This window comes from Micromys minutus (genome assembly GCF_963924665.1).
Source record: "Micromys minutus genome assembly, chromosome: 1".
NCBI lineage: Eukaryota > Metazoa > Chordata > Mammalia > Rodentia > Muridae > Micromys > Micromys minutus.
This window is the reverse complement of record NC_137969.1, coordinates 22,703,608-22,725,688: the sequence shown is the minus strand read 5'-3', so window position 1 is coordinate 22,725,688 and position 22,081 is coordinate 22,703,608. Positions and strand designations below refer to the sequence as shown.

The window sequence follows — 22,081 nt, the reverse complement described above, 5'->3', positions numbered from 1 at the left end:
GCATGAAACCTTGAGCATACCTCACCCCCAACATGGCATCCATAGCCAGGCCCTGGACTGCCATAAAGGATGCTGTCTAGGCAGGAGCAGCTCTACCTGCATGAGGGGGGGTAGGTGCTCTTGGCAACCCTCAGCCCTGTGCTCCAGAGACACAAACGTTTCCCTGACCTAGTTGAAAGAGGAATAGAGCCCAGGCCTGGGATCCAGCACAGATACATTACTGCATGAACTGCATGATGCTCAAAGAAACAGACATTGATGGACCACAGATGCAGCTTCATTTAGATTTGGATCATATTCCTATAAACCTATGTTGGGTTAAAATACAATCAGTGCCCACCAGTTTCTTGCTGGTTGCTCAGCCTCACCACCTTACAGCATTTGCTTGAGACTCTGTCTTCTAATCAGGACATTTATGGTTTGGATATAAAGTGTCACAGTTGAAGCTTTGTCCTCTAACTAGTGGATGTCATTTTGAGAGGTGACTGGCTCATGAAGACTCCAATCAACAGATGAATCACTTGATGGTGTTAGTTAGAAGGAGGGAAAGCATGTCCTGAAAGGGTACAGGCTGCTGCCGGCCACCTCTCCCTCCCTGTCTGTTATGGAGCAAGCATCTCTGCCCTATCCTCTCTTCATGGTGTTCTGCCTTCACTGGAGACATGTTCTGGACAGGCAGGCATTATTTCTAGTCATTTTCCATCTCTCTGCTTCCTGTCTGTCACAGAGTGAGCAGCTCTGTCTGTCAGTCCTTCATGGTACTGTATCTGTATATGGTACTATACCACGATGGTACTATACCAGGCCCAGGAAATCAACCGTGACCTGTAGAGCCAAACCCTTGGAGACTGTGAACCAAAATGCTCATTTAAATTCATCCGTCCAGTTATTCATCAGAATGACAGAAAAAAACTAGCATAACCCATGACTCTTTGGAGCAGGCTGCCACTGTAGGCTGGTGCAGCCAGGCAGGTGGCCCACACAAGCCCATCTTGAAGGGCTATTGTATTGCAGGGTCAGTTGGAGAAGAGTAGGGAATCAAACAGGGACACCAGTGGAAAACACGCAGTTGAGAACTCTGGTATATTAATTGGGTGGTGGTGGGAAGTATTGGCAAGCGCTTACGGCTCCCTGGGTCATCACGAAGGCAGAGCAATCCCAGCTTGGATTCCCATAGATCAGTCATGCAGAGAAACAGCATCCCCCTCCCCACTGCCAATTAGCATGTTTCCATTCTCAGCTAGTTCTCTGCTCACAACTCCAAAGTGATGCTCAGGCTAAACAATGGCCTCCAGAACCTCTGTCAGAGACGGAAGCCGTTGAAGTCTCGAGAGAAATGGGCCATGGGAGCTCAAATTGGCCCCACTCATTCTAATTAAAGACAAGGTCTACCACATTATAATAACAGACAGCTAAGAAACAGGAAGCCTATTAGGACACGCTTCAGTCACGGGTGGGGTGGAGTTCATCTTCCAGTAAACATGGAAGACACAGGTTCTCCAGGGGTACTTAACTTCTCAGGTGAGCACAAAAGAGAGGAAGTCTTGCATTGGGGTGGGGTAGGGTAGCGGACTCAACCTGGAATGTACTGCACTTAAAAGTCAACCTTGGAGGAGAGCCAGTTGAGACCATCACATTTTACACCTAGGGCTTGTTTTTCAAGGCTGCAGAATGGGTGTGTTTGCTTATTCACTCAATGGACACAAATGTCAGAGTTCCCACTAGAGATGTTTCTTGAGCTGGATGTCTCTGAAGGAGCAGCACCTTTGGCCCAGGAAGGTCTTGTTTTTTGGTTTGGACCCAGGAGGCTGGATCAGGTCTGGCATTAGCTGCATTTGTTAAACTTCCCACTTTCTCAGGGTGTCTGTCCTATCTTCACTTGCCTGTGGTACCCTGGCTGAACCCTTGGCTGGTTTTCCCAAGGCAGAGGGACACGACATCTTGTCCCAGAAGAAAAGTGGCTAAGTCCTTCCTGTGGGATGTGTTTTCCCTGTAGCTTCCCAGAACTCCTTGGCGGGACCATATTGCTCTTCGGGGTACGCTCTATTCTGGCCTGGTACCCACTGCTGCTGTCTCCTGGGGTCTCCCAAGGAAACCTGTTTTGAGTTCTTTCTGAGGAAGCCCATCTTGGCTTTCCTCAGGTCCCATTTTGCCCAAGACTGAAGCTCATACAGTCCTGTCCTGTCCTGTCCTGAGTTCCTGCTGACATGTGTTTCACCTGCTGCTGTAACACCCAGGGTGATCTACTGTCCCAGCTTTATAGCAGAGACTCCTCAGGCTCAGCCAAGAAGCCTGCACTACCCTGGTGAGATCTCAGTTTAATCAGCTCTTAAATGCTTAAAGAGGAAAGAGATCCAGCTGTGACTAATCCCAAGATGCTAAATTAGTCTACTTAAGGGAAGACAGAGCAGACAGAGGAAGGAGGGTTGGGCCAGGTGGACAGATTCATTTGGTGAAGGGGGCTCATCAGGGACTTGGGTGGGGCTCAGTCGGTTCGTGAAGCTGAGACTCAGCTGTTTGGAGAACTGACTTTTTCTCATTCCATAGCACACTGTTGTTGCTCAAAGGCTCTGGTGTCTGCGTGACTGGCTGCATAGGATGCCAATCTCTGCCTGTCTTTGCTACGGGCAGGATGTGTGTGAAGATTCCCAGAGGCTACCTGATGATACGGGGACACACTTCTCTGTTCTCATCCAAGCCCTTTAGGGTGGCACTGCCATGGTCATCTAATGGCAGAGACACCAAGTCATCTGTCTTCTACTCAGACATAAGAGAGTATGAGGAGGTGGGACAGTTATTAACAACTGGGTTCAGAGGTAGGTATGTTGGGAATCTGTCCCAGACAAGCCACTGATGAGGGGACAGAAGCATCATCCTGAGTCCCACAGGTGGCAAGGCAGGGCGTAGATGGGGCTGGGACCCAAGTGCACTGGACTTTCCCTGTGTTCTTCTCAGTTAAAAGCGAACATCTTACCTAAATGATATCTATGATGTGTTGACCTCTGCAGCATGCAGCCTGCAGTTATGGCAATTCATTTTCCTGTTCTTAAGACTCCTTGTAGGCAAGGCCATATTATCTCAGTTTACAAGAGGCACCGAGACTCAGAAGGGTGAGCCTCCAAAGGTGGTTCTAAGGAATCCATGGCAGAGCCGGCATTGAAAACATGCTCTTTCTCAATACCAGTCTGAGGCTGAGTGAGGGAGATTGATAGGAAATCCATTGCTGGGCAGAGGGGTGGGACGCAGGGCAGACGGAGGCAAAATCCTGTACAAGACAACAGCAGGCTCTGCCTTTCTCTGCCATCTCCTCTAACCTCTCTTATAGACAATTTCCATTCCAGGCACCACTCCCTCCCCCAAACTTATGTAGCCTATACTGTAGATGTCGGGCTGGGATAGGGTTAGAGAAGCCAGAGAGCTTGCTCTCCAACTGCAGCACTGCCGTCCTGGGTTAGCTGTGACAAGCATCTGCCCTTTACAAGGTCAACTTTCCAGACCTAGAGGCTGAGCCCTGTGGGTGGGACGTTGAAAGCTTCCCCTGAGCTCCAAGCTGACAGCTGCAGGGCTGGACCTGTTCCAGGCCAGTCTGAAGATGATATTTTCCTTGCCTGCTTGTTTTCGCAGTTCTGGGGATGGGACCCAGGGACTTACTTGTGCAGGCTAGGCAAGCACATGACCTCTGAGCTACCTTTCCCCCCAGCTCTCTTCCTGCTTTTGAAAGGCGATTCTAGGGTCCTCAGGCAAGACCCTTCCAGTGGCACCTGCTCCCTCAAGCCTCTAGCTTCCTCAAGGATCCCCTTCCTCCTTTTCCTTCTCCCATTCCAGAAACCTGCAAAACAGTCTCCTACTACCAACCTCTTTGTCCCTCACTCTTTCCTGGCTCTGGGGTTGGGGGTGGGGCACCACCTTCTGTGTACTCATAGTGCCCCGCCTACCCTCTGGTTCTACATATCTAATAGGTTGTCTTCAGGGTGCCCCTTGACCTGGGAAGCTTGCCATTTAGGTATCTGCAGGGCTCAGTCCTAGGCTGTCTGCAGAAAATTCCTATGAACTCTATCTGCTAAACGGGAGCTTCTGGGCATGCTCCGCTGGGATGGGCAGGAGCTTGTAGATGAGCTTAGTTAGGATGCTCATTCCAGCCCAGCCTGTCATTCATTTCATTATCTGGTGCTCTCATCCCTGACTTTTTAAAGTTTCGTCTCATATTCATGCTACTTAGCTACTGTATAGTTCTCCACCTTGAAGGGCAAGCTCCATAGGGCCGGTCCTGATGACTCTCCCTTGTGTGTAGATACTACAAATTCATGAGAAAGGGAAACCTCTCTAAGGAAAGGGACAGATGGCTTCATGGCTTCCCTAGTCTTAGTTCCCCTGACTCTGCCCTGGAAAGGGGGACAGATAGGAGATGGAATGGCCTTCCTGAGCTGGCCCATGACACACATGCCCTTGTTTCATGCTTCTTTCTCTTAGTCCTCATAGTTCCTATGACCCATTTCACCTGTGGGTAAACTGATGAAAGAGGGTAAGATCAGGTTGCAGTCACACTGGGGTGCTGAAGAGGGCAGGGTACGCATCGGGGTGGATGACTCAGAGTTCTGAGTTCTTTCCACGCTTCATGTGACCGCTCTGGGAAAGTTGCCTTTGATCTTTAAGGGTCAGGGTCTGACACCTAAAATATCCTTTAAGGGTCAGATACAGTAATGGACACTTGTAATCTCAGAATGTGGGAGGCAGAGGCAGGGGAGTCAAGAATCTAAGGCTATCCTTGGATACCCCGATGAGCTCAAGGCTAGACTAGGCTACATAAGACCTTGTCTCAAAAATTTTATCTGTGTGTGTGTGTGTATGTATTTATGTATGTGGGGGAGGGTAATAAGTAAGTAAACAATCTCCTAATTCTGGCCACTTTACTCCCAATGTGGGATGATCACATCCCTACTACATCTGAGAGGTCTGAACCTAGCCTTTCCTCAGAGCAACAGAAAGACAATGGCCAGAATATGAATGCAGTAGTGGGTTGCTTTTGACTTTTTTAGAAGCTGATTTTTGACACATTAGAGAAATGAATCATTATCCCGTAATTGCTTCTCGGTTGGAAAGGTGCAAATTAAAACAAGGCCAATGTTGATGCCTCAGGCCTACAAGAGACTGCTCGCTGCGAAAGACACTGGCACGGAGGGGAGGCTTCTCATGACCCGGTTCTACCACCTGCTCAGCTTGTGGGATTCTAACAGAAGCTGAGGTGCAGGAAGGGTGACGCCTCACTTCCTGTGTTGACTAACTCTTGAGTTCCTTGGACAAGAAACCAGATAGCACAGGTAAAGGACACAATACCATACCAGAATGTAATGACTGCTCAGTAAAGGTGCTGCAACTGCTGTTAATGATGGGGGTGCTGGTGGAAGTTGTGGTGTTGGTGGTGACAGCAATAGTAGGAATGGTGATGCTGATGACAATGGTGATGCTGGGGACCGGGTTACTGTGCCTCTCCCCGTTTGTACATTGAACACTGAATGGCATCAATGCAATGGCTTTAAGAGGCAAGAATCTGGGAGGTGACTGTGCCATGAAGCCCTTATGAATAAGATTAATAACCTTAAAACTAAGACCCCATGGACTGTGCCTTCTTCTGCCACGTGATTACACAGCAAGAAGGTGCTATCTGTGACCCCTCACAGTTGATCTGCGTCACATGATGAGTCTGCTAGCATCTTGATTTTGAATTTCCGTTCTTTCGAACTACAAGATGTTTGTTGCTTAAGTTGCCTGATCTGTGGTGTTTTGCTAAAGATGCCAAAGAAGACAAGTGGTGGTGATGCTGTTGCTGCCTACCATGGTGATGAGGATAATAGTGATGGTGGTGATGGTGGTGGCTATAGTGATGTTGCTGCCTATAGAGATAGTGGTGATAATGGTGTTTGCTATAGTGATGGTGGTTGCTATAGTGATGGTGGAGATGATGCTGATTGCTATAGTGATGGTGGTGATAATGGTGGTTGCTATGGTGATGGTGGTGATGTTGATAGTGGCTATAGAGATGGTGGAGATGATGGTGGTTGCTATAGTGATCATGGTGATGGTGGAAGTGATGATGGTGATTATAGTGCTGCTGGTGGTGGTGTCTGCTAATGATCATTTCCACCATTATGACATTGGTGGAAAGATTATGTTGAAGATGATGACCATGGTGACAGTGCTGGTAGTGATTATGGTGATGGTGGTGATAACTGTGCAGCTTTAGTGCTTCTCTAAGACATTAGTTTTCCCACTGAGCACTGAGAACAATGTGTTTTGCAGCCATTTCAAAACTAGACATTGATAAACCCAGAATTACTCAAATTGACTATAGTGCTTCCATGTGAATTGTCGGTTGTTCTGAATTTATAGAAATAATTTCAGGAGAATTTTGATGAGGACTGCAGTGAATCTGTCGATTGACCTTCAAGAAGTGACATTTCAAACAATGCTAGTTCTACTGATATGTGAATGTCAGAGGTCTTTCTATCTTCCAGTACCTCCAGTTTCTCACAACAAGCCCACTGTTTTCATTGCAGAGATCCTTCAAGTCTTTAGGTAGATTTATTCTTTATCGCTAATAAGATTGTGTTCCTGATTCATTTCATTGCATGTTCATAATTAGTATACAGGAAAGGCACTGATTTTTGTATCGGTTTTATCTTCTGTTCCTTTTTTGAAAATGTGCTCATCAGAACAAGAGTGTTCTGGGAGAATATTTTTACTCAAAATACCATTTCCTATTTTTCCGCTCTGCATCTGTCTATGTTCTTTCCAATGACAGTTTTTGTAGATAGAAATTAGTTGAAACTTGCTTTTTAACCCATCCATCCAGTCTATGACTTTTAACTGGGGACTTGGACCCTTTATATTTAAAATTATTATTGGAAAGCATAAGATAATCTCTCCCTTACTCATTTTAGAAATGTTCTAGTTTACTCAGTCAATAAGCTTTAGTTATTTTCTATTTCTCATTTGTTTATTCATTCCTCCAGTGGAATTTGTTCTCTCCTAAGCCCTTATGGTTGTGTATCACTTTCTTCCTCTTCTGTGTCTAGTATGGTTTTGAGTATCTACTGGAGTGCTGGCTTGGTAATCATAAATCACTTAAGTCCATGCATATCAAGGAAGGTCTTTATTTGTCCCTTGTACTTAAAGGTTAGTGTTGCTGGGTATAATAATCTTGTGATGTGAGTGAAACATACCTGTCTGTATTCTCCTGGCCAATTGGCTCACAACCTGCTCTCATTCTAACAGGTTTGTCTTGTAGGTAACTCACCACTTCTCTCTGGAAGCTCTCTATATTCTTTGTTCTGTACTCTTGAATTTTAGCATTCATGTGACATAGAAAGGTTCTTTTCTGATGATATCTCTTTGGGGTTCTAAATGCCTCCTGTACCTGTATATCAATTTCTTTCCTTAAGTTTGGGAAATGTCCTGCTATAAAGTTTTGGAGTTCATTATACCTTTCATCTATATTCTGGTTGCTTCTCCTACATGGCAGATTCACGGGTTTGTTGTCTTAAATGGGTCCTGAGGTTCCTTAGTGCTGTAGTTGTTATTTCTATCCCAGTGTGACAATTTCTCACTTTATCTTCAGTCCCTCAACCTTTCCCTCTACCTTGTGTAATCTCCTGGGGGTGTTTCCCACTTCGTCTGTGATTTACTGAGAATTTCATTTCCAATATATCTTCTTTGTTGTTAGAACAAGCAAGGGCCTTCATGTAAAGAACTTATTTTGGTTATCCATATAAGTGTATAGGCAGAAGGATATTTTGGGGCATGAGAGGACGGAGGCAGAGATCATAGAGAAGAATAAGACAGAGAGAATAACAGAAAGGAGGGGAAGAAGGGAAGGTAGAGAGGGGAGAGAGTGGGAAGGAGGAGAGAGAAGAGGAAAAATGAAGAGTGGAGAGTTGAGAGAAGGAGAGAAGAGAGGGAGGGAGAGAGATAAAGACAGCTTTTCTAGGGCCTCTAGAGGAGAGTATTCCTTCTCAACCTTGATCTTGGGCCTCTGGCTTCCAAAATTGGAGGATGCTTTTCTGTTGGTTGAATCTACCAGTCTACTACAGCGGCCATAGTAAATGGATACATTCTGGCAGCCAGTTATGTGTCGGTGGAGGTAGGAAAAACAGACAAATTCTTGTGCTAGATTGTGAGGAATAGCCCAGATCACAGCTAGGAAGAAGGCATCTAAGGTGGGAACTATGGAAAGCCTGGAAACTGACAGTTGTCATTGTATCTGTGGAGTAAGAACCAGTTCTGGGAACTTTCTAAATGTCTGTAAAACCTCAAGGCTTGGCATAACCTGGTTGTACACTCCTGAGAACCCGACACTAGGGAGTCAGAGGGAAGAGGTTCATGAGTTTGAGGCCAGAGAGACCCTGTTCTGTATTAGCGAGGGTTCTCCAGAGAACAGAGCTTACAGAATGAATCATATCTATATCTATTATCTATCTATCTATCTATCTATCTATCTATCTATCTATCTATCTATCTATCTATCTATCTCTCTATCTATTTATATATCTCTATCTACCCATCATCCATCCACCCACCCACCTATCTATCTATCTATCTATCTATCTATCTATCTATCTATCTATCTATCTATCTACAGGGTTTATTAAATGGCTTACAAGTGGTCCAGCTAGTCCTACAGTCCACAATGCTTGATGTCTCAGCTTGTTTTCACTATATGCCTGAAGTTGAAAAAAGTAGACTCTAAACTTACACTTTCCAGAGAGAGCAAGTGCAAGCAGGTAAAGATAGCAAACTTCCTTTTTTCATGTCCTTTATATAGGCTGTCAGTACAAGGTGTGGCCCGGATTAAGGGTGCATCTTTCCACCTCAAAATATCCAATTAGAATCAAGTCTTTCCTTCAAATGATTTAATAAAATTTTTTTAAGTGGTGTATTTAGCCACTTTGGTTTTAGTTAATTTCTGATGTATGTAAATTGACAACCAGCACAGTGTCTCAAAAAAGAAAGAAAGAAAGAAAGAAAAAAAGAAAGATAAAAAGAATAAAAGCAATCAATTAGTCAATCATCTAATCATCCAACCAATCAATCATCCAGGCTTAGCCACAGGAACTTAGAACTGTTTCAAAGAGCGATCGCTTGTGATTTCTTCTGAAGACCAACCTTTCTGAAGTGAGCTTGGCAGAAAATCTTAAAGCACACAGCCATGTGTTCCTACTCAAGTTGCAGGCAGCAAGCACACTAATTAACTCTACCCTAGGCTGTGGGGAAAGATAAGAAGGAAAACTGAGCAGCGAGAGACTCAAGGGAGAATGGGGTAGGTTGAGGAAGGGGAGACCAAGCTCGGAGTCAGGCAGATTCCGGTTGTGCCCATCTCCACTGCATGCAGGACAGACTAATCAGGCTCCCTGGAATCTAGAGAAAAGGAGGAGGAAGAGGAGGAAGGGGAGGAAGAGGAAGAAGAGGAGGAAGAGGAGATTATGATGATGTCAGAGTCAGATGGTGGCATTGACTCACACTCTTAATCCCACCACACAGGAGGGCAGCAGAAGCAGGTGGATATCGGTGAGTTTGAGGCTAGCTTGGTCTATATGTGAGTTCCAGGACAGCGAAGGCTATGCAGAGAAACCCCCTATCAAAACAAAACAAAAACAAAAAACAAAAAAAAGAAAGAAAAAGAAAAAAAGAAAGAAAAGAAAAGGAAGAAAAGAAAACAAAAGCAAACAGCAGCAACAACAAAAACAGCAACAACAAAAAACCAAGCAAACAAACAAAGTTTCCTTGGAAGAGATGCTGTGGTCCTCAGGATACACAACGGCAACGCTCTTGGTGGGGCAGGTGCTCTACTGTGGGAAGCTCATAAGAACTTTGAACGCTCCCTGGTCTTCCTGGACAAGTAGAGCGTGCACAGTACCCTCACTGACTAGTTCGACCACATGCCCCTGTCACAATGGGTGGTCCAAGTCTTTCATTTCCAAGGCCCACCTGCCCTGTGCTTCCAGTTGCCTGGGGTGACAAAGGCCTGTCTTGCCACCACGATGGCCAGATGAGTTTCCTGTGCCTGCTGTAACAAATGAAGACAAATGCGGTCACTCGGAACGGGATTTGTCATCTCAGATCTGGACACTGGAAGCTTGGGATTGGACAGTGCCTTGTTCCTTTCAAACACTCAGGGTAGTATCTACTCTGTGTTTCTTGGACTGTTCCTTTCTGGTGACCCCTGGTCTTCCTTCATACCTCAGATCATGCTGATCTCACCCCAAGAGCCTTAACTAACTTTTCACTAAGGATTTATTTCCAGGCAAGGTTGTAGTCCAAGGATCCAATCAAACATGAACCTTGGTGGACGTCATTTAATCCACATTGTGATTTAAATATAAAAACATTTCCTACAAAATTCATGTGTTGAATATTTGGTCCCCAAATGGTAGTATACTCTCTGTCTCTGTGTCTGTCTCTCTGTGTGTCTGTGTCTGTCTGTCTGTCTGTCTGTCTGTCTGTCTGTCTGTCTCTCTCTCTCTCTCTCTCTCTCTCTCTCTCTCTCTCTGTGTGTGTGTGTGTGTGTGTGTGTGTGTGTGTGTGTGTGTGTGAACTTTAGGAGGTAGGGCTCACTGGAGGATATACCAGATATATCACACTGTGAATGTGCCTTGAAGGTTACATACATAGTCTCAGTCTGGCCCACCCCACTTTCCATTTGCCCTGATGTGAACAGCCTCTTTCTGGTTGGTCCTTACTACTGTGAGTTTCTGGCACATAATGGGCCTGGCATCCACAGAGCTCAGGACTGACCCTGGAAACCCTGTGTTGCTCATGTTGAGTATTCTGTCAGAGTAACTTAGCATCCTGTTAAATAAACATGAATCTGGGGCTATGGGGACTTGAGGAACAAGCTTTAGGCATCCTCTGTAGAGATTATAGCTCCCCAGGCACCCCAGACTAATGAAGATGGAGAAACTAAACCTCTAGGTTGTCTGAGATGATGGAAGTGAGTCACATGGATGGTAAGTTACTGTGCTGGTCAGTTTAATTGTTAACTAGTCTACAACCACCTAGGAGGAGACTCAACCAGGGGTTTCCTAGGCCATGTTGGCTGTGGGCTTGTCTTTGGGGGATTCCCTTGAGTATATTAATTCAGGTGGGAAGACCTGCCCGTGGTGAGGCAGTGCCACCTCCTAGACAAAGCACTGTATGCTGCATATGTGTAGAGAGGTGCCAAGCACTGACAAGCGTGAATGCATTCATTTCTCTCTGCTCTTGATTGTAGATGTGACGACTACCTGCTTCAAGGTCCTGCCTTAACTCCCGTGCAGTAGCCGAATTTAACCTGTAACCGTAAGCTAGATATGCAGTTCAGTTCTCATTCAGAGTTGCTAGCCAGGGCATTTTATCACAGCAGTGGGAACAAGAATGGTTTCACCTTGACCTAGTTTCCTCGCCCCCTTCCAAGTCCCTCTGCTGTCCTGTCATCCCCTGATCCTGGTCCCTGTGCTCTGAGAATATGGCTACTGTCTTCCAGTTGCTCACTGAGATAGCCCATTTTGGGGAAGCTCATTAGCAGGTCTCTGACTTCAGGGCAGACACCCCTTGGTTTGGAGGGTGGCAGCCACTCTGTGTCGCTACACAGTCGTGCTCCAGGCTAAGGTATTACCACATGTTTTCCCATATGCCTGGGTGGCATTGGGAATTCTTCCCAATAAGGCTGGTCCTGGGGTTCCTGTTTCTAGCTGAGTCCTCTAGCCTTACCCTCAGAGTAGAGAGATCATTCACAAAATGTCTTCTAAAGTCTATTTGACTGCCATGCCTGGGGGCAGGGCAGGGGGGATGTCATCTCCTACCAGACTCAGGAGCAACTACAACTTTACATTGTGTCTTAGTGTTCACAAGCAGGATTCAGAAGGTTCATGTCACAGGGATGTTCCTACAAGCCCCTTTGTGGTCATGAGCATGAGGCTTGATTTCCACTTCTGGAAGGTGGCTACTATTAATAACACATGCTAATGAATCCAAAGGTAAGCTTCACCCTCATATACATTCATTGATGTGTCCTTGGCAATGACAGATAATTTTGTATTATGTGGGTTTGTCTTTCAAGAATTATTACCACATACTGGTTTGGTGTCAGGATGTGTCTTGGTTTATGACTCTAGTTGTGTGAGTACAATTGTACCTAATTTTCTACCCAATAATTTCTTTTGAGTCATGAAGACTAGAAATTAATTTTCTTGTCACTCTGTTTGGAACACAGATTTCTAGCTCCTCAGGGGACTTGAGTCCCATCTAAGCTGCGTAGTTCAGCTGGGAAAAAGCCAAAGGTATATATAAAAATCGGTCAGTCTGTTTCTTCTTCCTTTTCCTCCTCTCTGCCCTCCTCTCTCTCTCTTCTCTCTCTCTCTCTCTCTCTCTCTCTCTCTCTCTCTCTCTCTCTTTCTTCGTATCCTCTCCTCTCCTCCTTCTCCTCCTCTTCCTCTTCCCCCTCTCATTTGTTCCTAGACTTGTTTATTTCTCAACAGGTAGGAATATCTGGGGCTGTGTGCACAGTAGCCATTGTACAAAGAGACTTATCGCTGTTGACTCTTAGTGGCAGTGAGATTTACTATCAGGGCCAGGGATCTTGTTCTATTCTATAACTCCAAACAAGGTGTTTGAGATCTTATAGCTGCTGCTTGAATTTTATTCCAGGATGGTTCATGTTATAAACACAGTCTCCTGTCCACCTCTGTGTAGTACCTGTATCATGGACAGGGTTTAGAGCCCAGACCTGACCAACCGCAAGATCACAGACACACAGAACACAAACAACAATGTTCAGATCAGTCTAGAATGATAGCCATGAATATCCATTAGTCCTGGTCCCTCCCTGTCTTGGAAACCCCTTGAAAAATGGGTCTGACTCCCCAACTTCTTCCTAAGGTCAGGAATAGCACCTTTCCACTACCTTTCTACTCCTGTGTAGATGTGATGAAGGCACGGTTGGCCTTCTGTTTTACCTCTTTCATTTGCCTCTGTTCCCATCACCTTACTCAGATTCTCCTCTGAGATCTGTAAGAACTTAGTTGGGATGCTAGGGCCTCTGTGGAACTCTGGCTTGCATAGTTGGAAGGCTCCTGTATGTCCTTCACTTAGCCCTTGGGTAACTTTTACCTGCAGGGAAGGCTCTACAGGGCCAGGGCATTGTGGCAAGTAGAGGGAACCCTTTTCATACCAGACTCGTGCTAAGCAAACACCTGGTACATCCTATTTGGCCTGCACCTTCCTCCCACTGCTTGCTTCTATCCTAATTCCCAGCTTCAAACACTATCCTCATCTGGGTACCTCTGTCCTTCCCACTAAAGCTGCCTTCTTTCCAGGTGTCAGACCCTCATGTCAGCCTTCAGACTGGAAATGAGCTGTAGATAGATTTCTGTCCTTCAAAGTGAGGCTTTCAACTGCTTTGTTTATGAGATTCTCTGAGCCACCTTGAGGCTGTGCACACAGATAAAATATGTAGTAGGAAACTGCTGCTTTGTTTTCTCTATTTCTGTCTAATTTTGATTCTTGTTGTGTCTCCTTAAATTGACTGCTCAGGAGAGAAGCTGTCTGGAGTAAACTGTTGGGTTCTCCTGGTAGGATTATCCCAGAGGGTCCCTGGGTTCTTGGCATTTCCTTAATGGCTATTGGGGGAATCTCAACCATTTATCTCTCAGCACCCTCATTCCTTATTTTTTTAGAGAGCTCCTCCTGGGATGGGTTCTTCTCTAATGACTTAAGTAGATGCCAAAACTCTCCCAGTCTGGATTTCCCTTAGACGGGTAATCTCCCTGGAGCCTTGGGTTGGCACTGCCAATATGAGTTTATTGTGGTCTTAGACCCCAGTCCGCCTTGTGGCTGAGATCATTGCTTGCTGGGAAGACATGGCTGCTGAGTGAATACCAGACATTTGGGGATAAAGTGTCAGGACTAAAAGCTAATCTGTGCTTGTAGGGTGCAGGTGACTACCCCAGAGGGGCCGCCTAGACGCCAGTGTGGAGCTGAACATTTCATGCACCGAGACACAAAAGCTTTGTCATCAACACCATCTGAATTTAGGAGCTAAAGCTCTAGGCCAGCTCCTGACTTCTGAGAGGGTAAAATGTCTGAATCAGGACCCGATGGAAGCTATGGAAACCAGCAAACTTCAGTGCCATCTTCATCTGAGAAGATCTGTCAGAGGTGACAAAACTGTGTTTTTGTACATGTGTGCCGGGTAGATTGGTGAAGATGGTAGTGAAACTCACTCTGAGAAGAAACATATGGAAGCTTCCTCCTCAGATCCAGAAATCTCTGTGTAAGCCTCTTTCCCTCTATGTCATTTAAAAAAGTATGACATTTGTTTGTGAAAGTGTGGGACATTTGAGGAGGTAAGAGGACCTCTGTGTGTGTGGGGGGGGGTTGGTTCTCTCCTTCCACCATGTGGGTCCTGAGACCCAAAACGTATCTTTAAGCTTAGTGGCAAGTGCCTCTAGCCACTGAGCCACCTTAGTACTTTTTAGCTTTGTAGGTCAGTTTCAAAATGTACCCAATTCTACTCAAGTTTTAGCAAGCATTTCATGCACACCAGCCAGGTATATATGAAGGCGTTAAGATCATGGGTCTTAGAACAAGATGGTGAAGGTTCAAACCCGTTACTTCTCAGCAGTGTCACTCAGGGAATTAATCAACCTGAACTGCTTTTCTCTTAGTCTATAAATTGAGAATAAGGTTCGATTGGAAAGAATCTGGAGGCTCTCCTGTAACCCATTTCTATTCCCAGCATAGGGAGGGCAGATCAAAGTGGGGAAATGACCTGGACATTTCTCTATTCCATAGGCCAACTGAACCCCAGGATTGAACTGACAAGCAGGAAGTAAGAGAGCATCCTACATGTTCAAAGGTGCCAGTGGGGGGGGTATATAATATCAGTGGATAGCTGGGGAAGATCACAGGAGAGGCGTTGAGGTAAAGATTTTAAAAGGTGGTGCATTTGTTTCCCTCGTGTACCGCACTGCACAGGCCCTGGCTCTCTCTGACCAGGCAGTCTGAGAGCCATTCAGCATGGCACCTTGCTTTCACTCACAATTCCTTTGGTGGGTTGTTACCATGCCAGCTCCACACATCCCAATTCCATGATGGGCTTGGTGCATCCCACCAACGCACCTTCTCTAGAATTCAATTAAGTCGGCCACAGAAAAGAACACACCACACAATAACCTCTGATCTAATTGATATGATATAATTTGTCCCTCTAGACAGCATGAAATCCTGTATACACCCATCCATTAAAAATATTCATAACTTTTATCTATGCACAGAGAAAAATTTTAACATCTGTAGCCATGTTGCTCCCAGATGCTTTTCCTCACCCTTGCTCCTCCCTCCCTTTCTAAAACTTTGCTCCCACTTGTCCTTCTTTCTCGTCCAATGACAGGCCTCACTTTATTTTGTTCCTGCCTTCCTGCATAAAGACATCATCTCACAAAAAGGTGAGGAGCAGTTGTTGGTCATCAATATGAGGAAACAAGATTAGATCTATAGGTTGCTGCAGTATGGAGTGAGCATCTTCCCTTCAGTCCACTACCCTGCCTGATTGGTACCTGTCTTAGCTAAGTCCTCGCTGCAATAAAACACTATGACCAAAAGCATGAATGAAGTGTTTTTATTTTAGCTTACAGCTCTGTCACTCAGAGATGTCAGGGAAGGAACCTGGAGGCAGGAACTGATTCAGAAGCTTTGAAGGAATACTGTTTGCTGGCTTGATAACTCATGGCTTGCTCAGCCTGCTTTCTTATAGCACCCAGGACCAGCATCCCATGGGAGGCAATGCCCACAGTAAGCTAGGCCCTCCCACATCCATCACTAATCAAGAAAATAGACAACAAGGTTGTCCGCAGGTCAATGAGGTGAGGGGCATCTTCTCAATTGATATCCTCTTTTCCAAAATAACCCTAGCTTGTATCAAGTTGACATGAATCTAGTGTAGCCTGAATAGTGTCTCCTTTGTTCTCCAGCTGTTCAGAACATCCTGCCTTCATGCTGTGTGGTGTGCGTGCGTGCGTGCATGCATGCATGTGTGTGTGTGTGTGTGTGTGTGTGTGTGTGTGTGTGTAGTGGTGCTTCCTTGACCATTACAAGGTCTCCTCTGCCATCTTATCATAGCTCCCTAAAACTTTGGATGAACACAAATGCTTTCCATCCACCCATCACAAATGGGAGCCAATAACATGACAGCCCTTTAAAATCACAATGACAAATAAAAGGGGTTTAATTCCATTTGTTTTGCTAGAAATCAAATAAGCAAATGTCACCGTGACTGATTTAGGACATGCTGGGGCCATACTGCACACCAGGCAATACATGACTAACTGGACTCCAGTTCCACAATTCAGTCTTTTCATCAACATACATAAAAGCAAAAAAAAGGCTGTGAAGCCCATCAGGGAAAGAGTGTGCAGCCATGTTGGATGCTGCCCTGATTCTACCGTATCTCAGCACTAGTCCTATGGAGGCTTTAGCTTGACACAGACATGAAACAAAAAATGGAAAGATCATGAAGAAAACTCCATCCTACAGAGAGGTGAAATTGAGTTACGAGAAGAACAGACCTTCCCAGTAGATATGTGGCTGGGGAACAGTGGAACTGGATTAATTGAAATTTTACCTATTGAGACTTCACAGTTAGCAGGTACCATGCAGGGTGGTGGGTAGGGGCCAGGTCTCTGGCCAGAATGCTCCCCAGCTACTTGTTGGCAGTGGCCTTCCCCAGAGCTGCCAGGACCCCTGAGGGAGTTGGTACTCTCAGGTCCATAGAGTGCTGTCTACCAACAATTACTCATGGATCCCTGCCACCACGTCACCAGTGCCTTCTCCAAGGCATGGGTGTAGCTTGATCATCTTTGATTCTTCACAAGTCATTCCTGAGCCTGGCATATGGCACCCCAGACTCCTCATTACTAGGTTCTTAGACAGCAGGTCTGTGAGTTAGCCTGTACCTGCCTTCTGTGAACAGAATAAAGATAGCTCACTGTACTTCGTTTGGCAAGCAGGGACACGCCCTTTTCCTCCATTAGGCTTTGTTTCTTCCTAGGGCCTAAGTTTCCCACTGGACAAGGAGATAGCTGCCCCTCCTCCCCAGTTCCCAGGCCGGGTGCCACGCAGGAGTGTGTCCTACCTGGACCGCTGCAGAACGAGGCAATGATGGCCAAGATGCACACAATGCTTAGGTAAGGGATCCAGGGAGCTTGGTCCTGCAGAAGGATGTGGACAGGTAAGGAGCCGGGGAACGGCCAGGGAACCTGAGTTTTTGCATTTTCCTGACTCCATTTGTGTGACAGGCCATTTCATATCTCTGAACCCAGTTGCTGCAAATGGCAACCACGCAACCATTCTGATCTCTGCTGTGGGTTGCAAGGAGGTGGCGCCAGCAGAACTCCACAGTGGTCAGTAAGCAGGGGGTATAACTGAGTGCACAACTCCCCGCAAACTGAACGGTCGAAAACTGGTTCTCAGTTCCTAGCACTGCAACCCTGTAATATAGTTCCTCATGTGGTGACCCCCTAACCATAAAATTATTTCATTGCTACTTCATAACTACTGTTGAGAATCATAATGTAAATATCTCTGCATTTTCTGATGGTCTTAGACAAGCTTTGTGAAGGGTCATTCAACCCTCCAAGGGTTTGTGACCCACAGGTTGAGGAGCACTGCTCTAAAGCAGAATCTCGGAGCAAATGTTCGGTCACTCTTGACTACTTATCACTCTTCCTGTGTATGACACCGTGGTCACACTCCTGACACCACGTGGAATGTGTCTGGGAGCATGTCGCTCATCTACAGGCAGGTGTTGAGAGAGCTCTGAGGTCCTGTTGGGTGGGACTTAGATTGGGCTGGGGTGGGGGATGCTTGAGGTAGAAGAAAGACAGATCCCAGAAAGCAGCTTCCACTTTTTCTCACAAAGCCTCAGATGTCTAAGAACACTGCAAAGCCACCGAGCTCAGGACAACTATATGCCTTGATATGGGAAAATAGTAACTCAGGCAACAGATTGTCTCCCAAGTGAGGAGCCAGTTCAGCATCGCCTCTGAAGGACTGTCTTCTGACTTCACCACACTTATCTGTGCCTCTCTCTACAACTGTTTGAAATGTTAGGATATCTGGCTGATGACCAAGATGTCCAACTTTCAAAGTTAAGATTTATTTCTGGGAGAAAAAAAAGTGCCAAGACTTGTATCAGCACCCTTGGCTTGAGACACCCAGTAGGTGCTCCATGAACCCAGTAGCTCTGAGAAGGGTGGGATCAGAAGGCAAGCTGGGGGGCCTTTAGAGACCCTGGGATCCAGTCCATCTCACCTTCATCCAGCTATCAAACCTGATCACTTGTATTTATGATTCCGACTTTCCCTTCATAAAAGGAAGTAACCTGGGGCTGGAGAGCCGGCTCAGTGGTTAGGAGAATCTGTTGCTCTTTCAGGGAACCCAGGTTCAGTTCTCAGCACCTACATGGTGGCTCACAGCCATCTGCAATTCCAGTTCTAGAGGATCTGTCCTCCATGGGTACCAGTCACATGTGGTATGCAGGGGAAACATCTATATGCATAAAATAAAATATTATGTTTTTCAAAGGAGACAATCTGAGTTTTGTATGGAGACGGGTATAATTGCTCCTCTGTGTAAATATAGGCACCTACAGGTGTAAGCACACAATCCCGTGTCACTCTCCCCACATGCTGTCAGTGACTCCTTACACCATCCTGGGCGACAGGAATGGCTTTCCCTTGTAGAGCTAAGGCCCAAGAGGAGTCAGAAGCACAGTAAGTGGAAAAGCCAGGATTCCAGCACAAGGGATTCAGGTGATAGGGGGGTTACTGAGAGGTCACCTGAGAGACAGTGCCCAGCTCCTTTGCAAGGAGGCAAAATCTAGAGGGACATCTTAAAGGTATTTAACATACCCCCCCACTCCAAAAATAGGTAAATTGAGACACAGGAAAGGGAAGACTCCTGCTCACCACAGCTCATCTGTGGCAGTGCCAGGACCAGAAGTCAGGCCCTTTCTTGGCTCCAAGTTTCAGGCCCATGCCAATGCCCCTCGGGGATCTGGAGGTGAGGGTCCACGGGAGAGAGGCCTCACAGGAGGGGGTCTGTTGAAAGGATGAACATGCAAGGTTCCAAAGCGATGACAGCAGAGCCAGTTACCTGTTGATCCCCTTATAATGTGAGAGGCACAATATCTCACCTGTAGGGTCAGTGTTGCGGTGAGGGTCCCAAAGAAGAGGGCCATCAGCCCGAAGCCACCAATGAGGAGAGGTCTCCTTCCTAAGCGCTCAATGACCAAGCCCTACTTCGAGAGAGAGACAGAGAGACAGACAGAGAGAGAAAGAGAGAGAGAGAGAGAGAGAGAGAGAGAGAGAGAGAGAGAGAGAGAGAGAGTTATTTCACTTCGAGCCCATACAAAAGGGACCACAGTACTGGGAAGGTGGTGGAAGGCCGTGGAAGGCTATTGAGGGCTGGTTTACACTGGGGATATGATCTAGAAAGACAGCCATCTGCAGCCCCAGCAGCCCTGTCCTCCCACCCAGCTCTCCACAGCTGCAGCTTTGGGACTCTTTCTGGTCTCCTCCCACTGACTCTTCTGTCTGCCACCATGGTGAATAAAGGCAACAAGAACAAATGCTGTGTGGAAATGCCAGGATAAAACTCACACTAAGTTAAAACTCAACATCCACCTACTCACCCATCCACCATCTATCCACCCACTCACCCATCTATCCATTTATCCAACCATCCATCCATCCATCCATCCATCCGTCCATCCATCCATCCATCCATCCACTCATCCACCCACCCACCCACCCACCCACCCATCCATCCATCCATCCATTCACCTACCCATCCACCTACTCACTATCCATCTATCCACCCACCCACCCATCTACCCATCCACCCACCCACCCATCCATTCACCACCCGTCTATCCATTCACCCAGAAAACAGTCAATCAATTAAAGCTATCTGCTTTGAGCAAGCAGAAGTAGTGACACTACTGAGGGCCATGAGGTCTGAGCATGTGACCTCTGGCCTGGCAGCTTCAGATGATAAGAAGGACAAGGTCCAGATGCCTTGGGAACTCTGCCTTGGAGTTTCAATGCAAGGGGGTCAATGTCCTGCTCACCAGAAGCCAGGTGACCAGAAGCTGCCTGGGGTGGACCTTCTCAGATGAATGGGGGTTGTGACCTAGGCAGAGCAGGAACTGGGGCATGAGTGGCATTGGCTATCTGGAGAATAAAGTTCAGCAGGCCAGGTGACAGCTCAGACCACTTGGCTATGGGGAGCATTCTGGGACCAGGTCAACAGGGGTGACTTTGCTGAGACAGGAGGGGCCTTGAGTGCATAGTCAGGGACTGGCAGGGTGGAGATACCTTGACCTAGGCCTCCCAAACTTCACCTCTTGGGAACCTGACCCAAGAGAATAGAGTAAAGATGTCCAGAAGGACTTGGGCTGCAAGACAGGCTGAACTGGGCTCAAGTCCTGGCTCTGCCTCTCAGTTTTCCTTATATGCAGGATGGATGACTGACTGAGCTTCGTTGAGCCTGAGTTTCCCCACCTGGGACGTGTGGACAGTATCTCTGCAGGGCAGCTGTGAGATGAGAGGAAAAACATGCTGAGCCTAAACTTAACTCAGGAGCAACTGGGCTTGCCTGTCAAAGCAGAAACCTGCCAGTCAAAGGATGTCCTGGCTGGCTGCTCTCACTCCTGCCTTTAATTGTCCCCATGGCCTTGAACATGAAGGCCAGACCTTCTTTTTGTGTGGCCACTGGATCAGTGTAGGTGACAGGAGGGGGTGGGCCATTTCTGAACACCCACTCTGTTGGAGGCAGCACATTGAGCACATTTCAAATACGAATCATTTAATCCCCACAGATACCCAAAGGAAAGGGGCCTTCTTCGCCACCATTATACAAGTGAAGCAAACAAAGCAAAAATCAAGAGACTTTTGCAAGTTGTCCAAGGCACATGGCTGATGTGGGGTGAGGCAGGAATTCCCACAGAATCTTTTCCAGTTCCAAAGATAGTAAGTTTCCCAAAGTAGAAACAGGCAAAGCCCCCAGTTTGTAGCAGCCCACTGTCCCATCCTCATGTCCAGTTGTTGAACACAACGTTAGCCGACTCTCTTTTTCTGCCCTCACCGGAAGCGCCCACATTACTGTTTCCCCAGAATCCATGAGCACCCCTGGCTGCCATGGGTTCTTTACAGATGGAGTGAGCAAGGTAGGTAGGTACCGTGTGCACAAGAGGGCAGTGAAAAGGGGGTGGGGAGAGCAATGAACTCACTCTATGGGAGGTGTGAAGGGACATGCAGGCCAGGGAGGGTCACAGAAAAAGCAAAAAGCAGAACTTTGTGGGAAAAGGGGATGGAAAGGCAAGGAGAGGGAGAGGCAGAGGAAGGGAGAGGCAGAGAAAGGGAGAAGTAAAGGAGGAGAGGGAATGAGGGAGGGAGGGAGGGAAGAGCTGGAGAATGGAGAGCTTTGTCTCCTCAGTACCTCAGAGGACCCAAGCTAAAGTCCCAGATGGGCACGGGGCTGAAATCAGCAGAGGCTGCCAGGGACAAGTTTCCATATGGCACAGGGGACCAGGTCACAGTGAGATTTGCATGTTACATTGTTATTCTGATTCTGACACATGTAACAACTGTGCTGAGGTTAGTGTGTCACAGTTAGAGATTAGTGTGTCGCCTCGTTACACAGGGAGTCTCTGTGGTTACAGTGGGCTAAACCTGCCTTGTGTTGTGAATCCAAGATTATGGGATGTCACACTCAGGTGTGACGATGTGACAACAGAGATGTGACAACAGAGATGGTCAGGCATTGTTGATTGGTATCCATGTTTTCAGACATAACAAAAGATTTTGTTAGCCTCGGGTGCAGGGCTTTGGAGAGGAGTTTCTTCAAGTGACCCAAACACTGTCAACATTTAAAAATGTCTCCCAAATACAAGCTAGCTAAGAACCATTATTTTACACTATGACATCACTGGGGAAGCAGGAAGCTGAATCAGACTAAAGATAGCACAAGATCCTGGTCCTGTGAGGGGAGC

The 22,081-nt window shown here is 46.7% G+C and overlaps 1 protein-coding gene across 3 annotated transcripts in view; it reads right to left on the bottom strand.

Moving 5' to 3' along the window:
* SLC2A9 (solute carrier family 2 member 9) overlaps positions 1–22,081 on the bottom strand; it is a 106,675-nt gene that overhangs the window by 10,943 nt on the left and 73,651 nt on the right. For all 3 annotated transcript variants that reach the window (XM_080917482.1, XM_080917481.1, XM_080917483.1), the window contains exons 9-10: positions 19,223–19,324; positions 17,162–17,237 (exon numbers count right to left, since the gene is read on the bottom strand). In XM_080917482.1, the coding sequence (XP_080773608.1) occupies positions 17,162–17,237; positions 19,223–19,324 (178 nt within the window). The remainder of the gene's footprint in view (positions 1–17,161; positions 17,238–19,222; positions 19,325–22,081) is intronic.